At 64.4% G+C, this 20,270-nt stretch overlaps 1 protein-coding gene across 2 annotated transcripts; it reads left to right on the top strand.

Moving 5' to 3' along the window:
- Positions 1-865: 865 nt before the first annotated feature.
- Positions 866-19,557, top strand: Htra3 (HtrA serine peptidase 3). 2 transcript variants are annotated; one of them, XM_021260345.2, is made up of 9 exons: positions 866-1,373; positions 7,616-7,715; positions 9,489-9,711; positions 9,819-10,013; positions 10,501-10,533; positions 11,714-11,828; positions 16,833-16,881; positions 17,997-18,092; positions 19,054-19,325. In XM_021260345.2, the coding sequence occupies exons 1-9, from the start codon at positions 989-991 to the stop codon at positions 19,139-19,141; spliced, it is 1,284 nt and encodes a 427-aa protein (XP_021116004.2). In that variant the 5' UTR covers positions 866-988; the 3' UTR covers positions 19,142-19,325. The 2 variants fall into 2 exon arrangements, with proteins under 2 accessions (XP_021116004.2, XP_087043380.1); XM_087187254.1 differs by having other exon boundaries at positions 867-1,373; positions 18,612-19,557.
- The last annotated feature ends 713 nt before the right edge of the window (positions 19,558-20,270 follow it).

Genomic DNA, 20,270 nt, shown 5'->3' with positions numbered 1-20,270 from the left:
AGAACTGCCCTTTCCATTCTCTGTGCCATGTGTCTTGTGCCTTTGAGAGCCTCATGGTGTCTGCTCTCTTGCCACACAGGCCACCCTGCTGGGTGCTTTGCGTGGGTCCTCAACCGGGTGGCGGCTACTCTGCTCCTCCATGGCCACAAGTCCCTCACGCCCCTAAGCTTGCCTCCAAAGGAGTTCGCCAGTGCCCTCCTGCCCTGCAACCTCATCACAGCAGCCTGGAGGCCCTGGCACCTCGGTCGTGGGCCTGAGTCCGAGGTGGCTCTTCAGAGAGCCCAGGTCGAAGCATCGGAACAGAACCAGCTTCCACCTCCGGTAGGTGCCGTGCTGCTAGTCCCGAGGGTCAGGGACAGTTTCCGAAGCAGCTTCCAGCAGCCTGAGAGCTGGGACATGCTATGAAATCCTCCTTGTGGAGAGGGAAACTGAGGCAACTCCCAGCGTCACAGAGCCTGGAACCCGGACAGCCAGCCAGAGAGCCGGACACACAGGCCGTCTCCAGCCTGAGAGAAGTCAGGGACCCAGGAGAGGGGGGCCTGTCCTGTTGTGCGCGTGCCCTGCTGGGCTGCCCTGCTAAGGGGCGCGCAGGAGTAGAAGGGGCAGGCTAGGGACGGCCTTGGGTACCGTCTAGACTCCATTCAATGGCGAGGCCTAGGGCGGCCCCTAAGGCTCCCGCTGTCCGCCGCCTGCCCGCCGCCCGGGCCTCCTGTCCCCCAAGTATCCTCCGCCGGGCGGCCCGGCCTCGGGGCGGGGCCTCGGGCGGGGCCGGGCCGCCCCTTCCAGTCGGGCGGGCGCGGGCGTCTCCTTTAAAGGCGGCGGGGCCTGGCGCCCGCAGACCGGCGGAGCGAGCCAGTGAGCCAGCGTGTCCCCGGCCCTGCCCGCACCATGGCCCTGCGCTCTGGGAGCGCGCCCGCTTGAGCCCCGAGCCCCGCGCCGCCCTCTGTCAGAGCCCCGCGTCCCCGAGCCCCGCGTCGACGTCCCCGTCATGCACGCGCACGCCCTGCTTGTGGCCGCGCTGCTCGCGCTGGCGCGGGCCCGGGAGCCCCCGGCGACGCCTTGCCCCTCGCGCTGCGACGTGTCGCGCTGCCCGAGCCCGCGCTGCCCCGGCGGCTACGTGCCCGACGCCTGCAGCTGCTGCCTGGTGTGCGCTGCTGGCGAGGGCGAGCCCTGCGGCCGCGCGCGGGACGCCCCGTGTGGGGAGAGCCTGGAGTGCACGCGTGGCGTGTGCCGCTGCCGCTGGGCCAGCCCGGTGTGTGGCACGGACGGCCGTACCCACGGCAGCGTGTGCGCTCTGCAGGCCGCCAGCCGCCGCGCGCTGCAGCTGTCGGGGACGCCGGTGCGCGTGCTGCAGAAGGGCGCCTGCCCCTCGGGTAAGCGCCCCGGGCTTCGGGGTCGGGGTACGGGGGCTGGCGACGCTGGGGTCGGCGAGGGCTGAACTCCAGGGGCCCTCCGAGAGCTTGCAGCCGCCCCTCGAGGCTCCCGGGCGGGGAAATTGAGGCCGGGATGGTAAATGCTGATCCCCGGGCGGCAGAATGCACCGAGCGAAGCCGGGTGAAGCTGGCGTTCGAGCCCCGGAGGGCTGGGGGGGGGGGGCGCCAGGCTCCTGCGGACTCGGTGCTCTGGCCCGGGTCAGGGCATGGCTGAGCGCTGTCTCTCCTGGCGTCGCCCTTCAGGCTCTTCCGCTGGCATTGACATGGTGTTTTCTTGCCTCCGGCCTGTGGTTCAGACTTGGTCTCCGGGCCTATGGGAGCAGCCAGTGGGGGTCCCTGGACAGAACCGAGTCCCCGGACGGCCACCGGCGCTGACCCACAGTGGCTGCTCCTGGCCACGAGCAGGCCCCTGGTGGAGGGCACCGCCGTCCCTGTCCTTGTCTGAGGGCCGCTTAGGGAGGCCGGATCTTCCCCGAGGCCAGGGCTGGGTTCCTGTTGTGAGGATGTGAGGACCCAGCGCCCGCAGCCCGCAGCAGCCGGGTCGAGACTGCATAGCGGTCCCACCTCAGGGTGCACTGACCACCTTGGGGGGGCCAGGGGAGCCAAAGAGGGGCAGGGCGTCTGCAGAGATTTGAATCTCTGGCGCGGGGAGGTCTAGGAGGCTTTGCGTGCTTCGTGAGCCAGGATGGGAAGGGCAGGCTGCTCTGGCTGGCGTGGAGCACTTGAGGGGCCGGTGCCCGAGGCTGGGCAGGGGCAGAACGCTGAGCGGCCGTCAGCGTCGTGGGCTTAGACTCCATCCTGGGGGTCAGAGCTTCCGTGGTGTTGTCTGTTCCAAAGATGAGGGTTCCGGGGCTTTGGATCCCAGCCCGAGTCCATCAGAGGAGTCCCGGAGGAGGCCGCAGAGGGCTCCCCACGAGCGGGGCTCAGGGAGTCGTCGTCTGTTTTGCAGGGTCCCGACAAACCCCTGAGGCTTGGAACTCGTACTGGCAGGTGTGCCCGCTGCTTGGTGCAGGAGGTGGGGAGGCTGGGGTCATTGCGTCTGAGGGTTAGCGCCTGGCCGAGAGCCCACGGGGCAGAAGGCAGAAGGCAGAAGCCCGAGCAGGTCGGGGGGCTTTAATGCCCTGGCCCAGAGGGGACCCGCGCAGCCTCACCCCTCCTAAGGCCCCACCTCTAAGTGCCCTCCGTCGGATGCTAAGGTTCACCCCGGGCTTTGGAGGAGAAGCTTCGGTCCAGAGCTGGGTGAGGGGCCACAGGGCGGGGGCTCAGGCTGTGCTGGAGGCTGAGGCAGGACAGAGCGCTCTGCTGGGTCTGGAGTGCATCCCCGGAGCGCAGAGGGTTCAGGGTGGCCTGGCACCGGCCCTCAGGCGGCAGACACTGCTGAACAGGGCTTTGGCCAGGCAGGGCGAGGCTGCAGGCAGCTAGCTGTTGAGGTCGCTGTGCTTGACCAAGGAAGGGCGCAACCCTGGGGGACGACACCGGGGCTTGGTGGGCATAAGGGGCCCAGGCAGCTGTGTTGGCAGAGCGGAGTCAGAGGCTCAGGGTCCCAGAGCGCTTGGCACCTCAGGCCTGAGGCGGGGAGAGACTGGCGGGCAGGGAGGGGCGAGTGACTGCCCTGAGCGGGAGCATGGCCCAGCCTCGGGGGCTGCTGGTACCCCAGGTACCAGGCACAGGGAGACTGGGTGTGGCCTGGCCCGTCTCCTGGGCATGAGGACCTTGCACTCAGGCTGCCACGGGGCTGCAGGCCCCCCACATGGAGCCCTGGCCCCTTCCCAGCACCCTGAATGTGCTGGCCAAGGCTTCGGGGCTGTGGTCACGGGACTGGCCGGGAAAGCTGTGCCCTCAGGGCACCTGGCCGGGGTCAGGCCCAGCCTGGGCACTGCTCCCTGGCAGCGCCAACCGCCAAGGGCACAGTAGGAGTCCTGGGTGGTGCCCCCTTGTGGCACTGAGGTGCTGCTGATGCTGGGCATTGCTAGACCCCTGCTGGGTTGGAGGCCCTCCCCCTCTCCTCCTGGTCCCCTGCTCACCCCCCAGGAGTGGCCTGGTGCTGGTGAGTCAGGGCCTGCAGACAGGTGCATCGCTGCCGGGGTCACAGCGTGGTCTCCAACCCCAGTCCTCCCTGACCTCCCCCCATCATCACTTCTCTACCGAGCAGCCAGTGTGGCCCTGGCATCCTCTCCTGCTTGGCACCATCAGGACGCCCTCCAAGGCCTCCCCCACACTCACAAGGCCCTGGGCTGCCACTGCCATGTCACGTCACATCTCGCCACCTGCCCATTCTTGAGCTCGAGCCTCAGCAGTCTCCCCCTGACCCCAGGGCCTTTGCACATGCCGTGCCTGTTGCCCACAGTTCCCTTCCTGACCTTCATGTCCTCAGTCTCTCTTCCTGGGCTGCCTTCCCTGCCACAGTGCCTGGGTCGACCCCCGCCAGCCTGCTGGCAGAGCTTCACGATTCTTCCTCAGCCTGTCCTCCATTCCTGCGTCCTGCCCAGATGCTGAGCCTCGTAGGCCTGGTACTGAAGCCCCATAGTCCAGCATTGCTCCAGGCGCCCTCCACATTCACAGTGGGGTGGCCGTCAGGGTGACAGCCAGGTCTGCACAGGGAAGGGTCCCCCAGCCCAAGCCTGCAGCCTTGAAGGCTTTGAGTGTGAGTCCAGCCGAGGTGGTTGGGTCTGTGGTGCCGCCCCTGTTGTTCCTTTAAGAGCCCGGCTCTGCTATCTGATTCTCGCCTCAGTGTTGGGCTGCACAGCCTAGCGCTCCAGATGGGCACACCCAACTGTGACACGTCCCCTGTCCCCTCTGCCTGGCCCAGCTTCAGCGCCTGCGCACTGCGGCCGGCGGGTGGGGGGCACGGAGGCTGGGAGTGGGAGCCAGAGCCCAGCGAGAGGGCGTGAGGCATGGGAAGCCGCCCCTGCTGGGCCCCCAGGGAAGCCCTGATGGGTGTGTGTGACAGTGAGGGACACCATCAGGGAGGCCTGTGCAGAGGGGCGGCCAGCAGAGGTTCAGGAGGGGTGAGGCGGTACAGGTGTGTCCCGGGCTAGGGCACAAAGGCCCTGAGCAAGGGGGACCTGGCAGGGATTCCACAGCTCGGGGCCCAGGACGGCTGTGGGGACCGTGGGGCGGGACAGGACATGGCCTCCAGGGGGAGCAGCTGGGGGAGAAAGGTGGGGGATTCACATGAGAGGCTTCAGGGACCCCTGGGCTGTATGCAGGGGACAGGGGCTTGGGCTCTGACCTTCAGGGTCTGGGACCCTGTGCTTCCCGGCACCCGGAGGACAGGGCCTCCCCACTGGCTGGTGAGGAAGCTGGAGCAGGCGGCAAGGAGTGGCCGGGGCTCCAAGCCAGTCCTGGCTGTGGCAGAAGCAGAGCCTGCATGTGCCGCACTGGCCGTGACCATGGACGCAGGCTGGGCTGCCGGGAAGCGGGAGGCAGAGGCGACGCACACTTGGTCCTGGGCCCGGCCCTGCAGCCGCGCAGCTGCCTCCCTCCATTCCCAGGCCGCCGGCTCCTCCTCCTGGGACGCTCGCCCGTCCCCGAGTGACCCGTGCCCACTGTGAAGGCCAGCTCCTGTCCAGCTGTGTGTCCCAAGGCGGCAGCTGCTGTCCTCGACCCTCGGGCCAGGTCCTGACCAGGGCAGAGGAGGGCAGCACCTGGCCTGACAGCGGGGCCACCCCTTACAGGCGGTGAGGTGAGGGGGTGGACACCAGGCAGACGCCTGGCACTGTGACCTCTCTGCATTCTGGCCAAAGTTCTTCGGGCAGGAATCGGAGGTTTCACCGGGGAGGACATGCCCAGAGGGGTCAGGGGACCTGGGGGGCCCAGCCAGGCCCCGCCGACCAACCGGGCCCTGCACAGAGCCAGCTCCACCAGGCCTGGGCTTGGATCCAGCGCTGAGCCCACCTCGGGGCTGGCTTGGGGTGGGGCGGTCTGGCCCGGCAGGCCCCTCCTCAGGAAGTCCTCCTTCCTGCTGTGAGCTCCAGCCAGGCAGCCTGGGCCCCAGCACAGCAAGGGGGTGTCCCCGGCCAGTGCTGCTCCCTCACACACACCCTGGTGCTGGAGTTCCTCTGCCGCCACTGCGCTTGGAAGCCATTCCCTCACCCACTGCCAGGGGCAGCGAACAGGGCCACCGCTACCCGAGTCCCAGTAAGGAAACCGAGTGCAAAGAACTTAGGCGCCTTGTGAGGTCTCCTCACGGAGGAAGCACAGTGGGGACTCACCCAAGTAGCCAAACACACGGAGCAGAACTGCGGCTCAGTCCTGTGCTAGGGGGACTGAAGCATGCAGTTCTGCAGGTTGAGCACTGCGCAACTCCAAGGGAAGTGGACCAGGCTGATCTTTGTTAATAAAGCTCCTAGAGTTGGGCAGTGCAAAACCTCTGCAGCTGTCCATGATGACTCGGGGGGGTGTCTTCCTCATTCATGTTCCCGCTGTGGGCTTTGGTTTCCCTCTCTTTCCATGGCAGTTATGACTGTTGGCAGGCAGCACATGGACCTCAGGGCAGGAGACCTGGCTTCTCCCCTCCACCCTGGATGTGCCCTCCCTCTCCCGGGCAGCGTCCCTGGACACCTGGCCTCATTGCTCTGTGTCAGGTTCTCCCGACCCAACTGCCAGGGCCTTTGGATTCCACTTGAGTTTGTTTTTGAAAAAAATACGAACCGCAGTTGGCTTCGGAGCCTTGGCGGAGGCATGGAGGAGGGGTTCTCCAAACCCCAAATAAACTGTCTGCCTCCCAGCCCGGGCCGGCTTGACTCACCCTGACTCATCCGCTGGTGCCGACTTAAAGGGCCAGGCCTCGGGATCCTCAGCCTCCCTGTCCCTACCCAGGCCACGGTCAGGCCTGTTGTCCCTGGGGAGGACACGGGGCTCCCAGCCTCAGTTTCCCCGGCTGTAAAATGGGCCTCTCCCGCTGCTGGACCCCCTTCCTGGTGGGTGGTCTGTGGCCCTCCCGTGTGCTGGGCACAGCACCCCAGCCTGTGGCCCCTCTCAGCTCACCCTTCTCAGCCCCGTCTGCCCGTGACTGACTGGCAGAAACCCAGGGGTCTGTGACGAGGGAACCCACTCTGCCCTCAGCCCCAGCCCCGAGCGTCAGCCCGGGCCACTTCCGTGTCCTGCCAGATGTTTTCCGGGTCATCAAGTACGGAGTGGGGGGTCCGGTCCTCTGAACTCCAGCCGAGCAGATGGTCCAGGGCGGCTGTGGGCGTCCAGGTCCCTGGGGCCGGCTGGGCCCGGCGGAGATGCTCTTCCCGGCTGAGGTCCCACGAGGAGCGGCCTGGCCTGCTCAGCACGGCTGGGAGGGACGTTTTCCTCCGCTTTCCAACCGCAGCAGTCACCATGGCCCAGGCCCCACTCGGGCAGCCTTCGGGCCGCACTCAGCCCAGGGACTCCCGGGCCTGGTCCACATCTCTGTATCCCTGTCTCCCCTCGGAGACGCGCTGTGCTGCCCCTGGCGGTCACTGGCCTGTCCCTCTCACCGTGGCCCTCGTGTCCAGGTCAGCACATGGAAGGCAATCACAGGCGCCACACGGGGACCGGGTGCCTGGCCCTGGCGTCTCTAGAGCGGGGTGGGTGTGGCCATGTGACAGAGGCCACCCTAGTGGACGGTGGCACTGGCCGCGGACTGGGCGTCCCTGGACACCTGTCCCAGCAGAGCGCATGGGGCGGAGCAGGACCGGGGTTCCGGGATCCCCCAGGCCCCTGGGTGGTGAGAAGTGTCTCGGGGTGGTGTGCACGTCTTGGAGGTCAGAGCCCCACTGCGCAGCCCGGGTGGCTTCCTCCTCCTGCTGGGGCCTGGGCAGGGGGCTTGAGCCCCAGACTGTGAGGTGGGGGGCAGGCCTGGTCCAGTGTGGGGGCCCAGCCCCTGCCCTGCAGAGTTTGGGGAGCCGGGGAAGGTGGGGCGCAGAGTCCTGAGCACGGAGTGGCCAGCCCAGTGCTGCACTGTGGCAGGGCCAGGGTGGCTTGGAAGGGGGACCAGGGGTCCTGTGGGCCCTGTCAGACCCCACATCCACCCAGGGGCCTGCAGATCCACCCTGCAGCTCAGGGCTCCAGTCCTGACCTCCCTGAGCCCCAGAAGGGCGCTTTGACGCGGCCCTCTGAGGCCGTTTTCCTGGGAGAGGAGCCCCCTTCCTGAGGCCCACGGGGTCCCCAGGGCTCAGCCCCTCACGCGCCTGGTTCTTTGGCCAGTGCAGGTCTCCACCAGGTGAGCAGCCCACGGTACAAGTTCAACTTCATCGCTGACGTGGTAGAGAAGATCGCGCCTGCTGTGGTCCACATCGAGCTCTTCCTGAGGTATGTGGGGTCCCTGCCTCGCCCCCCAAGTCTCTTGCAGCTTCTTGGGGTGTTTGATGCCCCCTTCACATCCCCATACCCAGGCCCAGAACACATGGGCCTTGCCGCTCACGTGGGTCCTGGTCCCTTCCACGGTGACCGAGCCCCATAGCACAGGCAAGAAGTGTGAGCTGCACCCCGGGCCCTGGGTGTGGATGGAGCCAGCAGCAGTGAGAGGCGTCGGGTGGGAGCCCACTTGTCCTGATTGGGATCAGGAGCCCGGCTGCCCGGCTCCTTTGTTGGAGCCGAGAGCCTGGGGCGTATCTGTCCGTGGGTGTCTCTGCCCCTGCTGGGGACGGAGCCCAGGCCCCACCCCGGGGGCTCCTCCAGGGCCTGCTGCAGCCAGAGGGCGCCCACCCCCGAGGAGGGAGCCAGGCTCACCGGGACTCAACCCCGGAGGGTCCCTGCTTGCTCCCCAGGGCCCTTTCTGCTCCTTGGTTCACGGCCCCGTCTTCCCTTGAGTGTGGCTCCCACTTCAGGGAGGGGGAAGCCGAGGTCTGAAGATGCCCAGGCCCCCAGGACAAGCACACCCCTGTGCCAGGGCCACCCTCCCTGCACTTCCCCCGGGGCCTGGTTCCCTGAGATGTGGCACCGAGGAAATTACAGCTGGCTGCACCAGGTGGCACGTCGCCAGCCTTCTGGTGGCTGGGAGGCCTGGGCACCGGTCAGGAGCCAGCTGATCCCGGCAGCTCGGCCTGAGGGGACAGTCGAGGGGGGTGAGGCACCCCAGCACGGGAGCCTGGCTGCAGGCCGCTTGCCCTGTGCCCGCCCGCCCAGCCCAGAGAGTAGTTCAGTGACTCAAGGCCTCAGTTCCCCCTCCGTTAAGGGACCCGACTCAGGGACTGCATAGGCTCCTGGGGCTGGGGGGCCTCCACAGCACTCCACATGGTCTCCCATTCTGGGCCAAGGCCAGGGCGCGGGCAGGGCCGACCCCTGTCGGGGGCTCGGAAGCTGGTCCATTCCAGGCCTCTCTCAGCTTCTAGGGGCCCCGGGCCTGTAGATGAGCCTCGCCCGCGTCTCGGCCTGGCCTGTACCCCGGCTCTGTGCCTGGGCCTCCCTCGGGTGAGGACATCGGCCCTCAACGTGGGGCCTAGCACAGCCCCACTGTAACCTGGGAGGACCCGTCCCAGATGTGACCCCAGGGAGCTCACGCTTGGCCCAGGGGAGAACTCGGGGCACAGGCTGTCACCCCTGGCCCTGCCCGTGCCGGATGCTCCACCCGCATGGTCTTCCTCTCTCATGGTGCAGCCTCTGGGTCCTTTTCCCCCTCATCCTGCTTAGCCTCGGGGCTTCGAGCCTGCGCTGTGCCAGGCCTGGTGTGGTCTGTGGGTGCCCACCCTAGAGAAGGTTCCGGGCTGCACCCAACCTGTGAGCGGGACTGAGGTTCCTGCCCTGAGCCCATGTCCCTGATGGGGTGACTGAGGCACAGACCCGGGGCAGGCAGGCCATCAGCAGGGCGTGGCCCAGAGGCCAGAATGCCAGTGCGTCTGGCTGGGGTGCCCAGAGTCAGGGCTGTCAGTGCCCGCTGTGGCCACCACAGCTGACCGTCGCGGGGGTTGAGTCACTGCCGCAGAAGCATGTCAGGGACCATGGTCACCTGTGTATGGCCATGAAGTGGGTCCACGGCCTGAGTGGGCCACAGGCCCCAGGGACACTGAGCATGTCTGCCCTGTCCCCACTGCACCCGATGCCCCGATGCCCTGCCCTGAGTGGCACCGCACCTGCCACCCGCAGACACCCCCTGTTTGGCCGCAACGTGCCTCGGACCAGCGGCTCTGGCTTCATCGTGTCGGAGGCCGGCCTGATCGTCACGAACGCCCACGTGGTGTCCAGCACCAATGCCGTCTCGGGCCGGCAGCAGCTGAAGGTGCAGCTGCAGAGCGGAGACTCCTATGAGGCCACCGTCAAAGACCTGGACAAGAAGGCCGACATCGCCACCATCAAGATCCACCCCAAGGTGAGCAGCCCGGGGCAGCTTCCTCCTGCTGCCCGGCGGTCGCCCCAGGCCATTCTGTGCTCGGCCAGCCCCGGGTCGCCTGAGCCCCGCCCCGCCTGCCTCCCCAGAAAAAGCTCCCGGTGCTCCTGCTGGGCAACTCGGCGGACCTGCGCCCTGGGGAGTTTGTGGTGGCCATCGGCAGCCCCTTCGCCCTGCAGAACACGGTGACCACGGGCATCGTCAGCAGCGCCCAGCGGGATGGCCGGGAGCTGGGCCTGCGGGACTCCGACATGGACTACATCCAGACGGACGCCATCATCAACGTGAGTCTCAACGAGACCGGCACTGCTGTCCAGGCCCAGGCCTCGCGGGGCCTCTGCGGGGCTCGCTCCCTGTCCCCGGGCCCTGTCCTGTCGCCCGACACACCCACTGGCCACAAGGGTCACCTCACACAGCACACGTGCCCCGGGTCGGGCTCTGTCCCCACCCGAGCCTTCCCGGCCGGGCGCGTGGCCGTGTCTGTCAGGCCCACGGTGCCGGTGCTGGAGCCCTCAGCGTCTGCAGAGCCCAGCGGGCAGGACACTCCCCAGGGCCAGAGGCGCCGAAGCCTGTGCTTTCGCCACGAGGGCCTCGAAGCTCTGGCCCCGTCCTCGAAGCTGTCCCTGGCTTCTGCTGTCCCCGCCGAGACGTGGGCTGGGCACTGTGGCTGCCAGGCACGGATCCCGGGCACAGCTCGTAATGGGCTGGAGCGGGGGCCAGGGGCCTGCAGAGGGCTGCGGCCACAGCTGATGCCCTTTCCTCCCCTTGCAGTACGGGAACTCCGGGGGACCCCTGGTGAACCTGGTGAGTGTCCCCCAGACCCTGAGTGTCTGGTCACATGGGCACGGCCTCAACGCTGGGGACAGGAGGCCCTGGAAGCTGTGGGCCGACAGCTGGGGCTGTGGTGGCCTGGGGGGTGCCCAAGGCTCGAGTGCCTGGGCTCCCCGGAACAAGGACTGAGAGCAGCGCCTGCCCGGGCCCGGGTGGGTTGGGACAGGGGAGGGGGTGCAGGCTGTCACCGCGGGACCCCCTGTGGAGATGAGAGGGTTACCCGGAGCTAAGGGGCCCCTCACCCTCTCTGTCCCCCCTTGGTCACTGTCCCAGTTCTGCCCTGGGCCCCAAAGTCAGGCTCCTTCTCATCCCAGGAGAGGTTTTCCCAGGACAAAGCAGGGAGTTAGTTCCAGCTCCAGGGCCCTGAGGCCCCAGGTGGAGTCCTGGCCTCGGGCCTCTCCTGGAGGGGAGGTGGCGGGGGCCACAGCCAAGACCACAGGAGCAGCCTGCGATGGCCCTGGCAGCTGCTGTGGGCAGGGAGGACGTCCTGGAGGCACAGGGAGGGTGGGGAGCCTGGGAACCCTAGGAGGCCCCGGAGGCTCGGCAGGGCCCATGGCTGCAGAAGCCAGGCTGGGCGTCAGGGAGGCGGCTGGTGGCCCCCGTCCCGATGGGGCTGGGCCCCCCTGTGCTGCCCCAGGAGCCGGGCCGAGGAGGCAGCCGCACATGCAGGGAAGCAGGTCCAGAATCTCTGGCCCCTGGGTTCTCTGCTAGCCTGGCCCTCCCACCTCAGAGCTGCAGGGACCGGGGGGGACACAGGAGCCTGTCGAAGGCTGGCCCCCAGGCCATGCAGACCCTGCTGTGGCCGGGGCTCAGGTCTGAGGTGCACAGCAGGCTGGGGAGGGGCTCCTTCCCTAGTGAGGTGGGGGGCGGCAGCACTAGCCCCGCGCAGGGTGCCACTGGGGCCTGGGGGTGGGGCAGAGCCATGAGCGTTCCTGAAACTCCAGGGACAGAGCGGGGAGTCCCTAGGGTTTGGGGTCGCAGCAGGAAGGGGGCTCACTGAGCAGCTGTGACCCTGCAAAGACCCCTTTCAGGACAGCTGGGGCTGCTCAAAGTAAGGGCAAGGGCATCCACAGCGGTGTGGGCGTGGGAAGGGGCACTTCGGACACCGCGCCTTGTGGGCTCCCAGTGACCGGCCCCCCATCGCCCTGCCCAGGACGGCGAGGTCATCGGCATCAACACCCTCAAGGTCACCGCCGGCATCTCCTTCGCCATCCCCTCCGACCGCATCACGCGCTTCCTGTCCGAGTTCCAGGACAAGCAGAGCAAAGGTGCGAGCTCACCTGGGGCGGGTGAGGCGGCCAGTGCTGGATGAGGCCCCTCTGCCTCCCGGGCCTGAGGCTGTGCTCACCGCTGTCCTCACGGCTTCCTGTGGCTGAGGTCTCTGATCGCGGCTCCCAGTGCCCCTGTCTGGCCTGTTCCTTGGAAGTCAGTACCTGGTGCTCCCTTCCTGCCCCCGACCGTCCACCCAGCCACTCAGCTGTCCGTCTGTCCGTCCACCCACCCCAGGCCTCTTCCCTTCCCTCTGTGCCCTCCTCCTCCCGTCCCCGACCCCCGGCACCCCTTCCCCCAGCCTGTGGCCCATGCAGCCCAGTCAGTGACCCGTGCCAGGAAGCCAGCCCTTCTGTGGGGCTCCCCTCCTCCCGGGGCAGGGGCCCAGCGTGCTGACCTCAGGAGTCTCCCTGCTGGGGCTTCGTCCGCTCACCCCGCCCATTTGACCCCAGCGCGCTTGCCAGCTCTCAGGGCCCCTCCCAGAGAGAGTGCGGGACACTTCTGGCCCAGCCCTCCTCCTGGCGGCGCTGGCCCTTCCACCCGCCCGGGCTCTCCCGCCTGCCCCTCACACGCCCTCCCGTGTCTCCTCCAGCCCCCTCACCGGCACTGCACTGACGCAGGGCTTCCTCAGGCCCACCCTCCTCCAGGACCCCAGGCCCAAGCACTCGGAGCCCAGGGCAGCCCAGAGCAGCGCTGTGAGGACTGGCAGTAGGAAGAACTGCCATGGAGGACCCCAGGCCCCAGTGAAGCCAGCCTCAGCCAGGCCGGGCCTGTGCTTCCCGAGAAGCTGATGGCGCCTCCTGCTGGACAGTGGGGTCATCTGCCCTCCAGCCCTTTTCCTCTTGGCTGCTAGGAAGCTCCTTACCAGACCCAGGCTGCCCCTTGCTTCCCTTCTCTAAGGACTGAGCCTTCGCCTCAGCCCCCTGGGTGCTAGAAGCCGCTGGGGCTATCAGGCTGGGGTGACCTTGGCATAGAAATGGGGTGCTGGTCTCCTTACCCTTCTCTTTCCCCTCAGACAGTCGCCCTGGGGGTCTGGGTTTGTGCCATGTGTCCAGGGACTGCCCCGTCCCTGTGACCTCATCCTGGCCCCTGAGGATGCTCCCGCCAGAGCAGTGTCCTTCCCCAGGCACAGCCGGGACAGCTGGAGGGCCCCGGGTCTTCGCCAAATAACAGATCTATAGGTTTAAAATTCTCCTGAAGCTGGGGTTTGATTTTGCTTTTCTTTTTCTTTTTTTTAATAAAAATGTCAAATGATCCAAACCCAGTTAATCTAAAATTCTTTAAAACAATCTTTTATGGAGTCAAGGAGATGTGAAGGGTACTTCTTGAGCATTTGCAAAAGATCTATTTCCTTTTATCCATCTTTTATTTTGCTCTTTATTTATAACTTGAGTTTCTTGTATAAGAGAAACCATGGGACATTTAAGCTTGAGTGATTTATTTCATGTAACACGGTCTCCAGGTGCATCCTTTTTCCTACAAATGACTCAAGCTCATCCTTCTTCAGGGCAGAGTAGTACTCCACAATGTGGAGATACCACATTTTCTTCATCCATTCACCTGTGGATGAACACCTAGGCTGCCTCCAAGGTTTAGCTACTGTGAGCTGCACTGTGGTGAACATGGGTGTTCGGATGCTGTAGGCATCTCTTATTCCCTTCATGGGCCTGATGCCCAAGCCGGCCTCTCCCTGCCCCGCCTCCACTTCCTCACCTGCAGGACCACAGCAGAGGCGCTGGTGCCTGCCCTGTAGCCTGTGCCCCTGTAGGCCATGGGGAGAGACCCTAGGAGCCCCCGCCAAGATGGATGCTGCTGGGTGTGGTGCTGTAGGGCCGGGAGCTTTGGGGAGCAGAGGCTGAGGGACCCGCAGGGTGCAGGTGGAGCTAGAAGCTGGGCAAGCGTTTACAGAAAGGTGGGTGTGCGGGAGCCGGGGGCCAAAGGGCAGGACAGGAAGGGGCCCGTGCAGATGGGGGGCCCGCCGGTGCCCCGCCCCTCGGCCGGAGTGCTCCCAGGTCTCCAGGCTTTGAATGCTGCACCTTGCTACTGGGTTGGTGTTTTCCCTGTACTGAGACTTAAACCCAGCACCTTCGCATTGAGCTGCCTACCTGGCCCTTTTTGTTTTGAGACAGGGTCTCCCTAAGCTGTCCAGGCTGGGCTTGAACTTGGGATCCTCCCGCCTGCAGGGCCTGCCCTTGCCCTGGCTTTGCGGGGGACCAGTCCCCAGGGTGCCCCCAGCCGGTCGACTTCTCTTTCACTGAAGTCTGTTTAGGTATTTTGTCTTTGAGAAATTGGAGGTTGCTGATGTTCTTACCAGTGAGTTGGGGGGTCCTGTGTACTGATAGGTAGGGCTCTTACTGAGACAAGTGAGTGCTGAATGCTTTCTGACCGGCGTCCCGTCCAAACCAGAGGCCGAGGCAGACGCAGGAAGATGACAAGTTTGAGCCCAGCCCGGGCAACTTAGTGTCTAAATAAAAAATGTATCCTAGGGCTGGGGACCAAGTTCAGTGTGAAGGCCCTGGCTTCCACCCCCAGTGCCCAGCAGGGGCAGGGGTGTTTTGGAAAAACAGCTTTTGTAACATTTTCTTCCTTTCCTTTTTGGTGGTACTGCGGAGCCCAGGCCCACACTCGATCGAGTGCTGCCCTCTGAGCCGCACCACCTCGAGGTTATGTGAGTGGCTAAGAAGCCTGGGTTCCTGGAAGCGAGCGGGCGTTAGACTTGTGTCTGAGCGACCTTTGAGACCCAAGGTGTTTCTCTGTGGCCTCCGTGTGTAGGGCTGTGACACTAGTGCAGTTTTAAACAGGGCAGAGAGTAGACAGAAGTCTGTGCTGTGCGTTTGCCTCGGAGGCGCAGGCCTGGTGCAGGAACCTTGATGGCAGGCCCTGTAAGCCCTCCAACCCTGTTCTCCTTTCCCGACTCTTCTACATCTCTTGCATTTCTAAAGAAATTTGCTCTTCAGTTTCTAGGAAAAAAATTAAAAGTCTGCTGGTATTTTGGTGGGGGTTTCGTTGGATCTATAGGAAAATTTGGTGGGGGGATTGGCATTTTAACAGTGCTGGCTCTTCTGACCGGTGAGTGAAGACTTCCAGGAGACCCCTGCGGGTTGGTTCAGGACCCTGCCCAGAGGCACTCCCCACTCCCTTGGGTCTTTGCTTGCTTTTCTCAGTTGTTTTGTAGTGTTGTCTCTGGCTTTACGCTGTTTTGTTTGTTGTTTATGTTTTGTGGTACAGGGATTGAACCCAAGGCCCTGCACTGAGCCACTTCCCCAGCCCGTTTCACTTTTTAGAAGTTTGAGACCGGGTCTCACTGTGTCACTAAGTTACCCAGGCTAGGCTGGAACGTAGGATCCTCCTGGCTCAGCCTCATTACAAGTGTGGGCCACCCTGCCCTCCTTCCTACTTTGAATATACGGGTCAATTTCTGATGGTCAACACGAGAATGTACAGATAAAATTGGTCTTTGGGTGTGGATCACGAGATGTCCTGCAGACTTGATCACTTACTGGTTCCAGTACTCTTTTGTAGGTTCAACTCGATCCCTCCCCTTTCGACGCCAATCAGAATGCCTTTTTTTTTCTTGTCTGTCTGAAACTTCTAGAAAACAGGAAACTCAAGTGGAGAGGGGACATCCTTGTCCAGGTGCTGAGCTTGGGGAGGAAAGAGCCAGTCTTTCAACTTTAAATGCCACGTTAGGTTTTCATGGACGCCTTTTGCAGACTGAAGCAGCCCCCACCGTCCCTCATTCCGTTGGGAATAGAGGTGACCTTATCCGATGTCCTGATGCCCTTCCGCATTGATCATAAGCTAGTGCGTTGGCCTGGCTGATTTTTGAACCCCGAGCCCCTCTGTGTTTCTGGGGTAAATCTGGCCTGGGCCTGACACGCTGCCCTTTTTAGGTTTTGTCGGGTTTGATTTGCTGACAGTGTTCAAAGCTGCATTCTGTCTGCCTTCACGGTGGATGCGGGATGCTGTTCCCTCTGCCTTTGGTTTGGAGATCACAGCCCCCCACCGCCTCCTCCTTCATCAGCCGGCCCGGGGCTCCAGTGACAGGGTGGCCTGACATCTGGGGAGACCCTGAGGCACAGATGCGAAGTCTCCAATGGAAGCGGGCTGCTCCGGGTGCTTGTTTCTTCCCCAGTGAGCTCTGCAAGCCGCGCCAGTGGGACAGAGGCTTTGTGTGGGGTCAGGCGCTCGGCACTTCCTGGCCACTGACGCACCGGCCACGGGGTGTCCTGCGACACACCCCGCTTCCTCCTCCTGTGTCACACCAGCTAAAGATGTACCGGTTTTATGACCTCGAAGAATCCGCTCTTGGTCTCCGTTTATTTTCCCTGTTGCTTCTACTTCCCCCATTCACCCTCTTATCTTTATTGTCTCCTCCCTCCCTCGTACCTGGGTCCCCTTAGACTTTCTCTTTCTAGTTCTTAAGGGGGAAGCTGAGGTTGGAGACCTTCTTTTCTAACCGGCCTCTTAGTGCTATTACTTTCCTGGACATCTTTGTATTATTGTTTTCTGGTTTAATTCCATTGTGGTCAGAAAACGTATGTGACGCGAACACTAAACGTGCCGAGTCTCACTGTGTGGTTCGGAGCCAGCAGGGCGTGTCCGTGTCGAAGTCCCCGCTGCAGCTCTGGCGGGCGGTGGGGCAGAGGCTCCTCCACGGAGGGCGCTCACTCAAGGGGCGTTACCCGGTTGTATTAGGGTTGGTAGGGGGCACGGTGGTGAGCTCTGTTCTGAGCAAGGGCATGCGGGAGCAGCAGCCGGGCCCTGGGGGGGCCCTGCCGGATCTGGGGCTGGGGTGGAGCTGGGGGTGCAGGCTCCGGGCCGGAGGGGTTGCAGGGCTGAGAGAGGTGGCCCCTGGAAGCAGAGCCAGACAGGTGGCCGGCAGGCAGGGCTGGGTGGCCAGGCAGGACGCCTCCTGCTGTCCCCAGCAGTGTCTGTGCCATCCCCAGGGGCGGGTGGCTTTCTTCAGGCAGCCTTAACCTAGCGGTGCTATCTCCTTCCAGACTGGAAGAAGCGCTTCATCGGCATCCGAATGCGGACCATCACGCCCAGGTGAGCGGCAGGGCCGCCTGTGCCTCTGCCCATGCCCTCCTTCCGTCCCTGTCTGCAGTTCCAGACCTGTGCCCAGCTGGGCCTCCACTCAGGCGCCTGGGCCTGCCTCACCTGGTGGATTCCTCCTGCTCCTCCTCCAGGACCCATTTCCTGCGTCCCAATGCATCACCACATACTTGGTGGCTCTAAGACCCAAGATATAGTCTCTCACAGTTGTTGGGGGCACAAGCCTGTGCCGACCTGCCTGCCTCCCCCTGCCCGGTGTCCCCCGGCATCCTCTGCCTGAGTCACCTCACTCTGGGCCCTGCCTCTGTCTCCACGTGCCCACCACCTCTCTGCATGTCTGAGTCCATCTCTCCCTCGTGTTCCTCCTCCTAAAACACCATTCACTGGATTCGGGGCCACCCTAGGTCCGGGATGACTTCATCTCAAGATCCTTAACTCATTGCACCTGCAAAGACCCTGTTGTCAAGCAGGCCATGCTCCAGGCTTTGGGGTGCGCATGACCTGAAGGGACACCAGTGGTCTACCCACCTGGGACTCTCAGCTGGGAGGAGCTGCCCCTCTCTGCACGCCCTGGTCCACCCTGTGGGGAGTGTCTGTCTGTGAGACACCCCCGCCCCGCCCACCCCGCCTACTTGGCATTGAGCTGTCGGGCTGACCAGGGCGCCCGGCCCATCCTCTGCCTGACCCTGCTAGGACAAGTACAGAGCAAGTGCTGCAACAGCGAACGAGAGGAAGGAGAGGAAGGGAGGAGGGAGGGAGCCAAAGCCAAGCCCAAGGTTTCCACGAGGGAGCCATGACTGTCCACTCCCCGCTTCCCTCTGTCCCTGGATCCTCCATGCCTGCATCTGTACACCCGTCCGTCCGCTGATCGTCCACGCTTCTCCTTCCTCCCACCCACCCCCACCCCCCAACCGTGCTCTGGGGCTGAGTTTCCCCTGAGGTGCCCAAGCACATCTGGTGGGGACAGAGTCTTGGCGGGGGGGGGGCGGCAGCATGGGAGCCAGGGGGCTGCTCCTCTGGCCTTGGGCGGTGGCGGGAAGGGGCAGCTTCGTGCCCAGGAGCTGGCGTAGGCACTCATAGGAGGCCTCATGGCCGCGCTTCCTTTTCAGCTTGGTGGAAGAGCTGAAGGCCAGCAACCCGGACTTCCCAGCCGTCAGCAGTGGCATTTACGTGCAGGAGGTCTTTCCCAACTCGCCTTCACAGAGGTAGGCTCTGCTGGCCGGGCAGGGGCTGAGGGGAGATGAGCTGACATCCCGGCGGGTGGCACGGGTGCCCAGGGCCTGCGCTGGGCCTCCCCACTGAGCTCCGTGACCTTGAGCTTTTGGGCAGAGTCACATGGAAGGGACAGGTGGACCCCACCTCTCCCCTGTGCCGAGGGACGGTGGGTGAGCTTAACTGTCCCTTAGAGCACTGGCTGTGCCCATCCCGGCCCCGAGTGGCCTTTCCTTCAGGAAGCGAGGCTGAGGAGTCCCAGCCTGGGCTGAGAGCCACCTCCAGTCTCATGGTCCCCAGCCAGGGAGCAGCCTCAGTCCTCCCCTGGAGACAGAGGAGGCTCTGCCTACGATCTCTACCCTGGGACTCTGCAAGGTCAAATGAGACAGAGCCTTGCTTTCTCCGAAACGTCAAGTCCCAAAGAACATTGGTCACCACAGCCCCGTTGTTTGCCCACTGTGCATGTGTCCCAGCTGAGCCTGTGCAGTCACCCTGTGTCTCTCCACTGGCAGAGGAGGCATCCAAGATGGCGACATCATCGTCAAGGTCAACGGGCGCCCCCTGGTGGACTCCAGCGAGCTGCAGGAGGCTGTCCTGACTGAGTCCCCACTGCTGCTGGAGGTGCGGCGGGGCAACGATGACCTCCTGTTTAGCATCGCCCCCGAGGTGGTCCTGTAAGGCCCTGCCTCCCTCCAGCACCAGGCGCCAGAGCCAGAGCCACAGATGGCAGGTGGAGGGCCACTTCCCCAGGATCAGGACGAAGGACCACCTGGTCCTCAGCAGGGCCAGAAGCCTCCTCCCCATGTCCAGGAGCAGAGCCCAACACAGGGTCCGAATCCCAGCCAGCAAGGGAAGCCTGACATCCCAAGTGCTGCTCCTGAAGTCGCCTCTGGGTTCTCGGGGACCTAGACAACTCCTGCTGCTCCTGTAGCCTGCCATATGCCTCTCCTACAGATCCTGGCCCCCCATGAACGTCGCTGCCTTGAGCCCACCCCCGTGTCTCCCTGCTGCAGCAAGTGGCAGGGGAGCCACCACAGCGTAAGACAGGGGCAGCCCGCCCGCCACCCAGAGTCCCCAAGGGCAGGTGCACAGCTGGCCCTGGAGGAGCCCGGTCTGACCCTTGGCCTGGTGCAGGAGCCCAGTGAGCATCCCCGCTGCAGAGCCACCCCCTGCACTGGCCTTGGGGTGTGCCCTCCCAGGGGACAGGAAGTAAGAGGTGCACAACCTGGTGGCCTGGAGGAGCCGTCCTCCGAGGTGACCCGGGCAGCAGGAGAGGAACTGGGACAGCCCGGTGTGAGGACTGAGCTGGCTCCACCTCCCCACACACCCGAAGCCAGCGGGCTCTCCTGGGGCCCTGGAGGGGGACTCCAGGTGTGCTTGTGAGCTTTGAGGTCCGTGACCGCGCCGTGGCTGTACTGTATGTTCTCTACTGTATGGAATTAAAGTTTACAAGCGCAAGGTGCTTGGCTTCAGGGCATTTGGGCAACCCATGCCCCACTAGTGGGCTTTTCTCGGGGGTCCCCATCTGGCATACTGTGGGAGACATGAGCTGAGATGTAGCTGTGCCTCTGCACGTTTCCATGACAGAGTATCTGTGCACACGCCGGTCCCCAGGGCCACCGGGTGCTGCAGGGGTGGCTTCATATCAGGCTCGCTTCCAGCTCTGAGGCCTGGGCCAGCATGCCCCTCGTCCTCCTGCAGTTGTCCCTGTACTGGTGCTTCAACCCCTGGCTGCTCTGAGACTCCAGGCCTTAGAGCTCACCTTCCATCCCTCACTGTAGCCTGCCCCACAGTGGGAAACCGAGGCAGGAAGATTCAAACAGGCTTCCAAGGACACAGCCCAGGAAGGCTGCAAGCAGGGCCCTGGGTCGTAAACTTGCCCCTTAGGGGTGCCTCGTGCTGAGAAGGAAGGGCGTCGGGGCATTCTGCTTGTGCCCTGAGCCACTGAGTCCAGAAGCAGTGTCTGGGGCCTTCGGAACCACTCCACAGCGAAGGCAGCGGAGTGCCGAGCCAGGGGTCGGGGAAGGTGCTGTGGAACTTCTATTCCTCCCAGCTCTGAGGACCGGAGGCTCACAGAGCAAGGTTCAAATGCCATGTTGGCTTCAGGTGGGCAGGGCAGTAGCCGGGGGCTGCCCAGTGCCTCTAGGAACTCAGGAGAGCTCCCTGGGGAC

This window comes from Heterocephalus glaber, unplaced genomic scaffold (genome assembly GCF_053883595.1).
Source record: "Heterocephalus glaber isolate CG9 unplaced genomic scaffold, H.glaber_assembly_v1.0 deba00001509, whole genome shotgun sequence".
Classification (NCBI taxonomy): Eukaryota; Metazoa; Chordata; class Mammalia; order Rodentia; family Bathyergidae; genus Heterocephalus; species Heterocephalus glaber.
This window is presented reverse-complemented; position numbering and strand designations above follow the sequence as displayed.

Bases quoted from the DNA above. Each gene is read 5' to 3' on its own strand.
- Htra3 (XM_087187254.1), top strand. From the start codon at position 989: ATGCACGCGCACGCCCTGCTTGTGGCCGCGCTGCTCGCGCTGGCGCGG. The intron at 7,716-9,488 runs GTATGTGGGGTC...TGCCACCCGCAG, and splicing joins CACATCGAGCTCTTCCTGAG to ACACCCCCTGTTTGGCCGCA. The intron at 18,093-18,611 runs GTAGGCTCTGCT...CTCCACTGGCAG, and splicing joins CCCAACTCGCCTTCACAGAG to AGGAGGCATCCAAGATGGCG.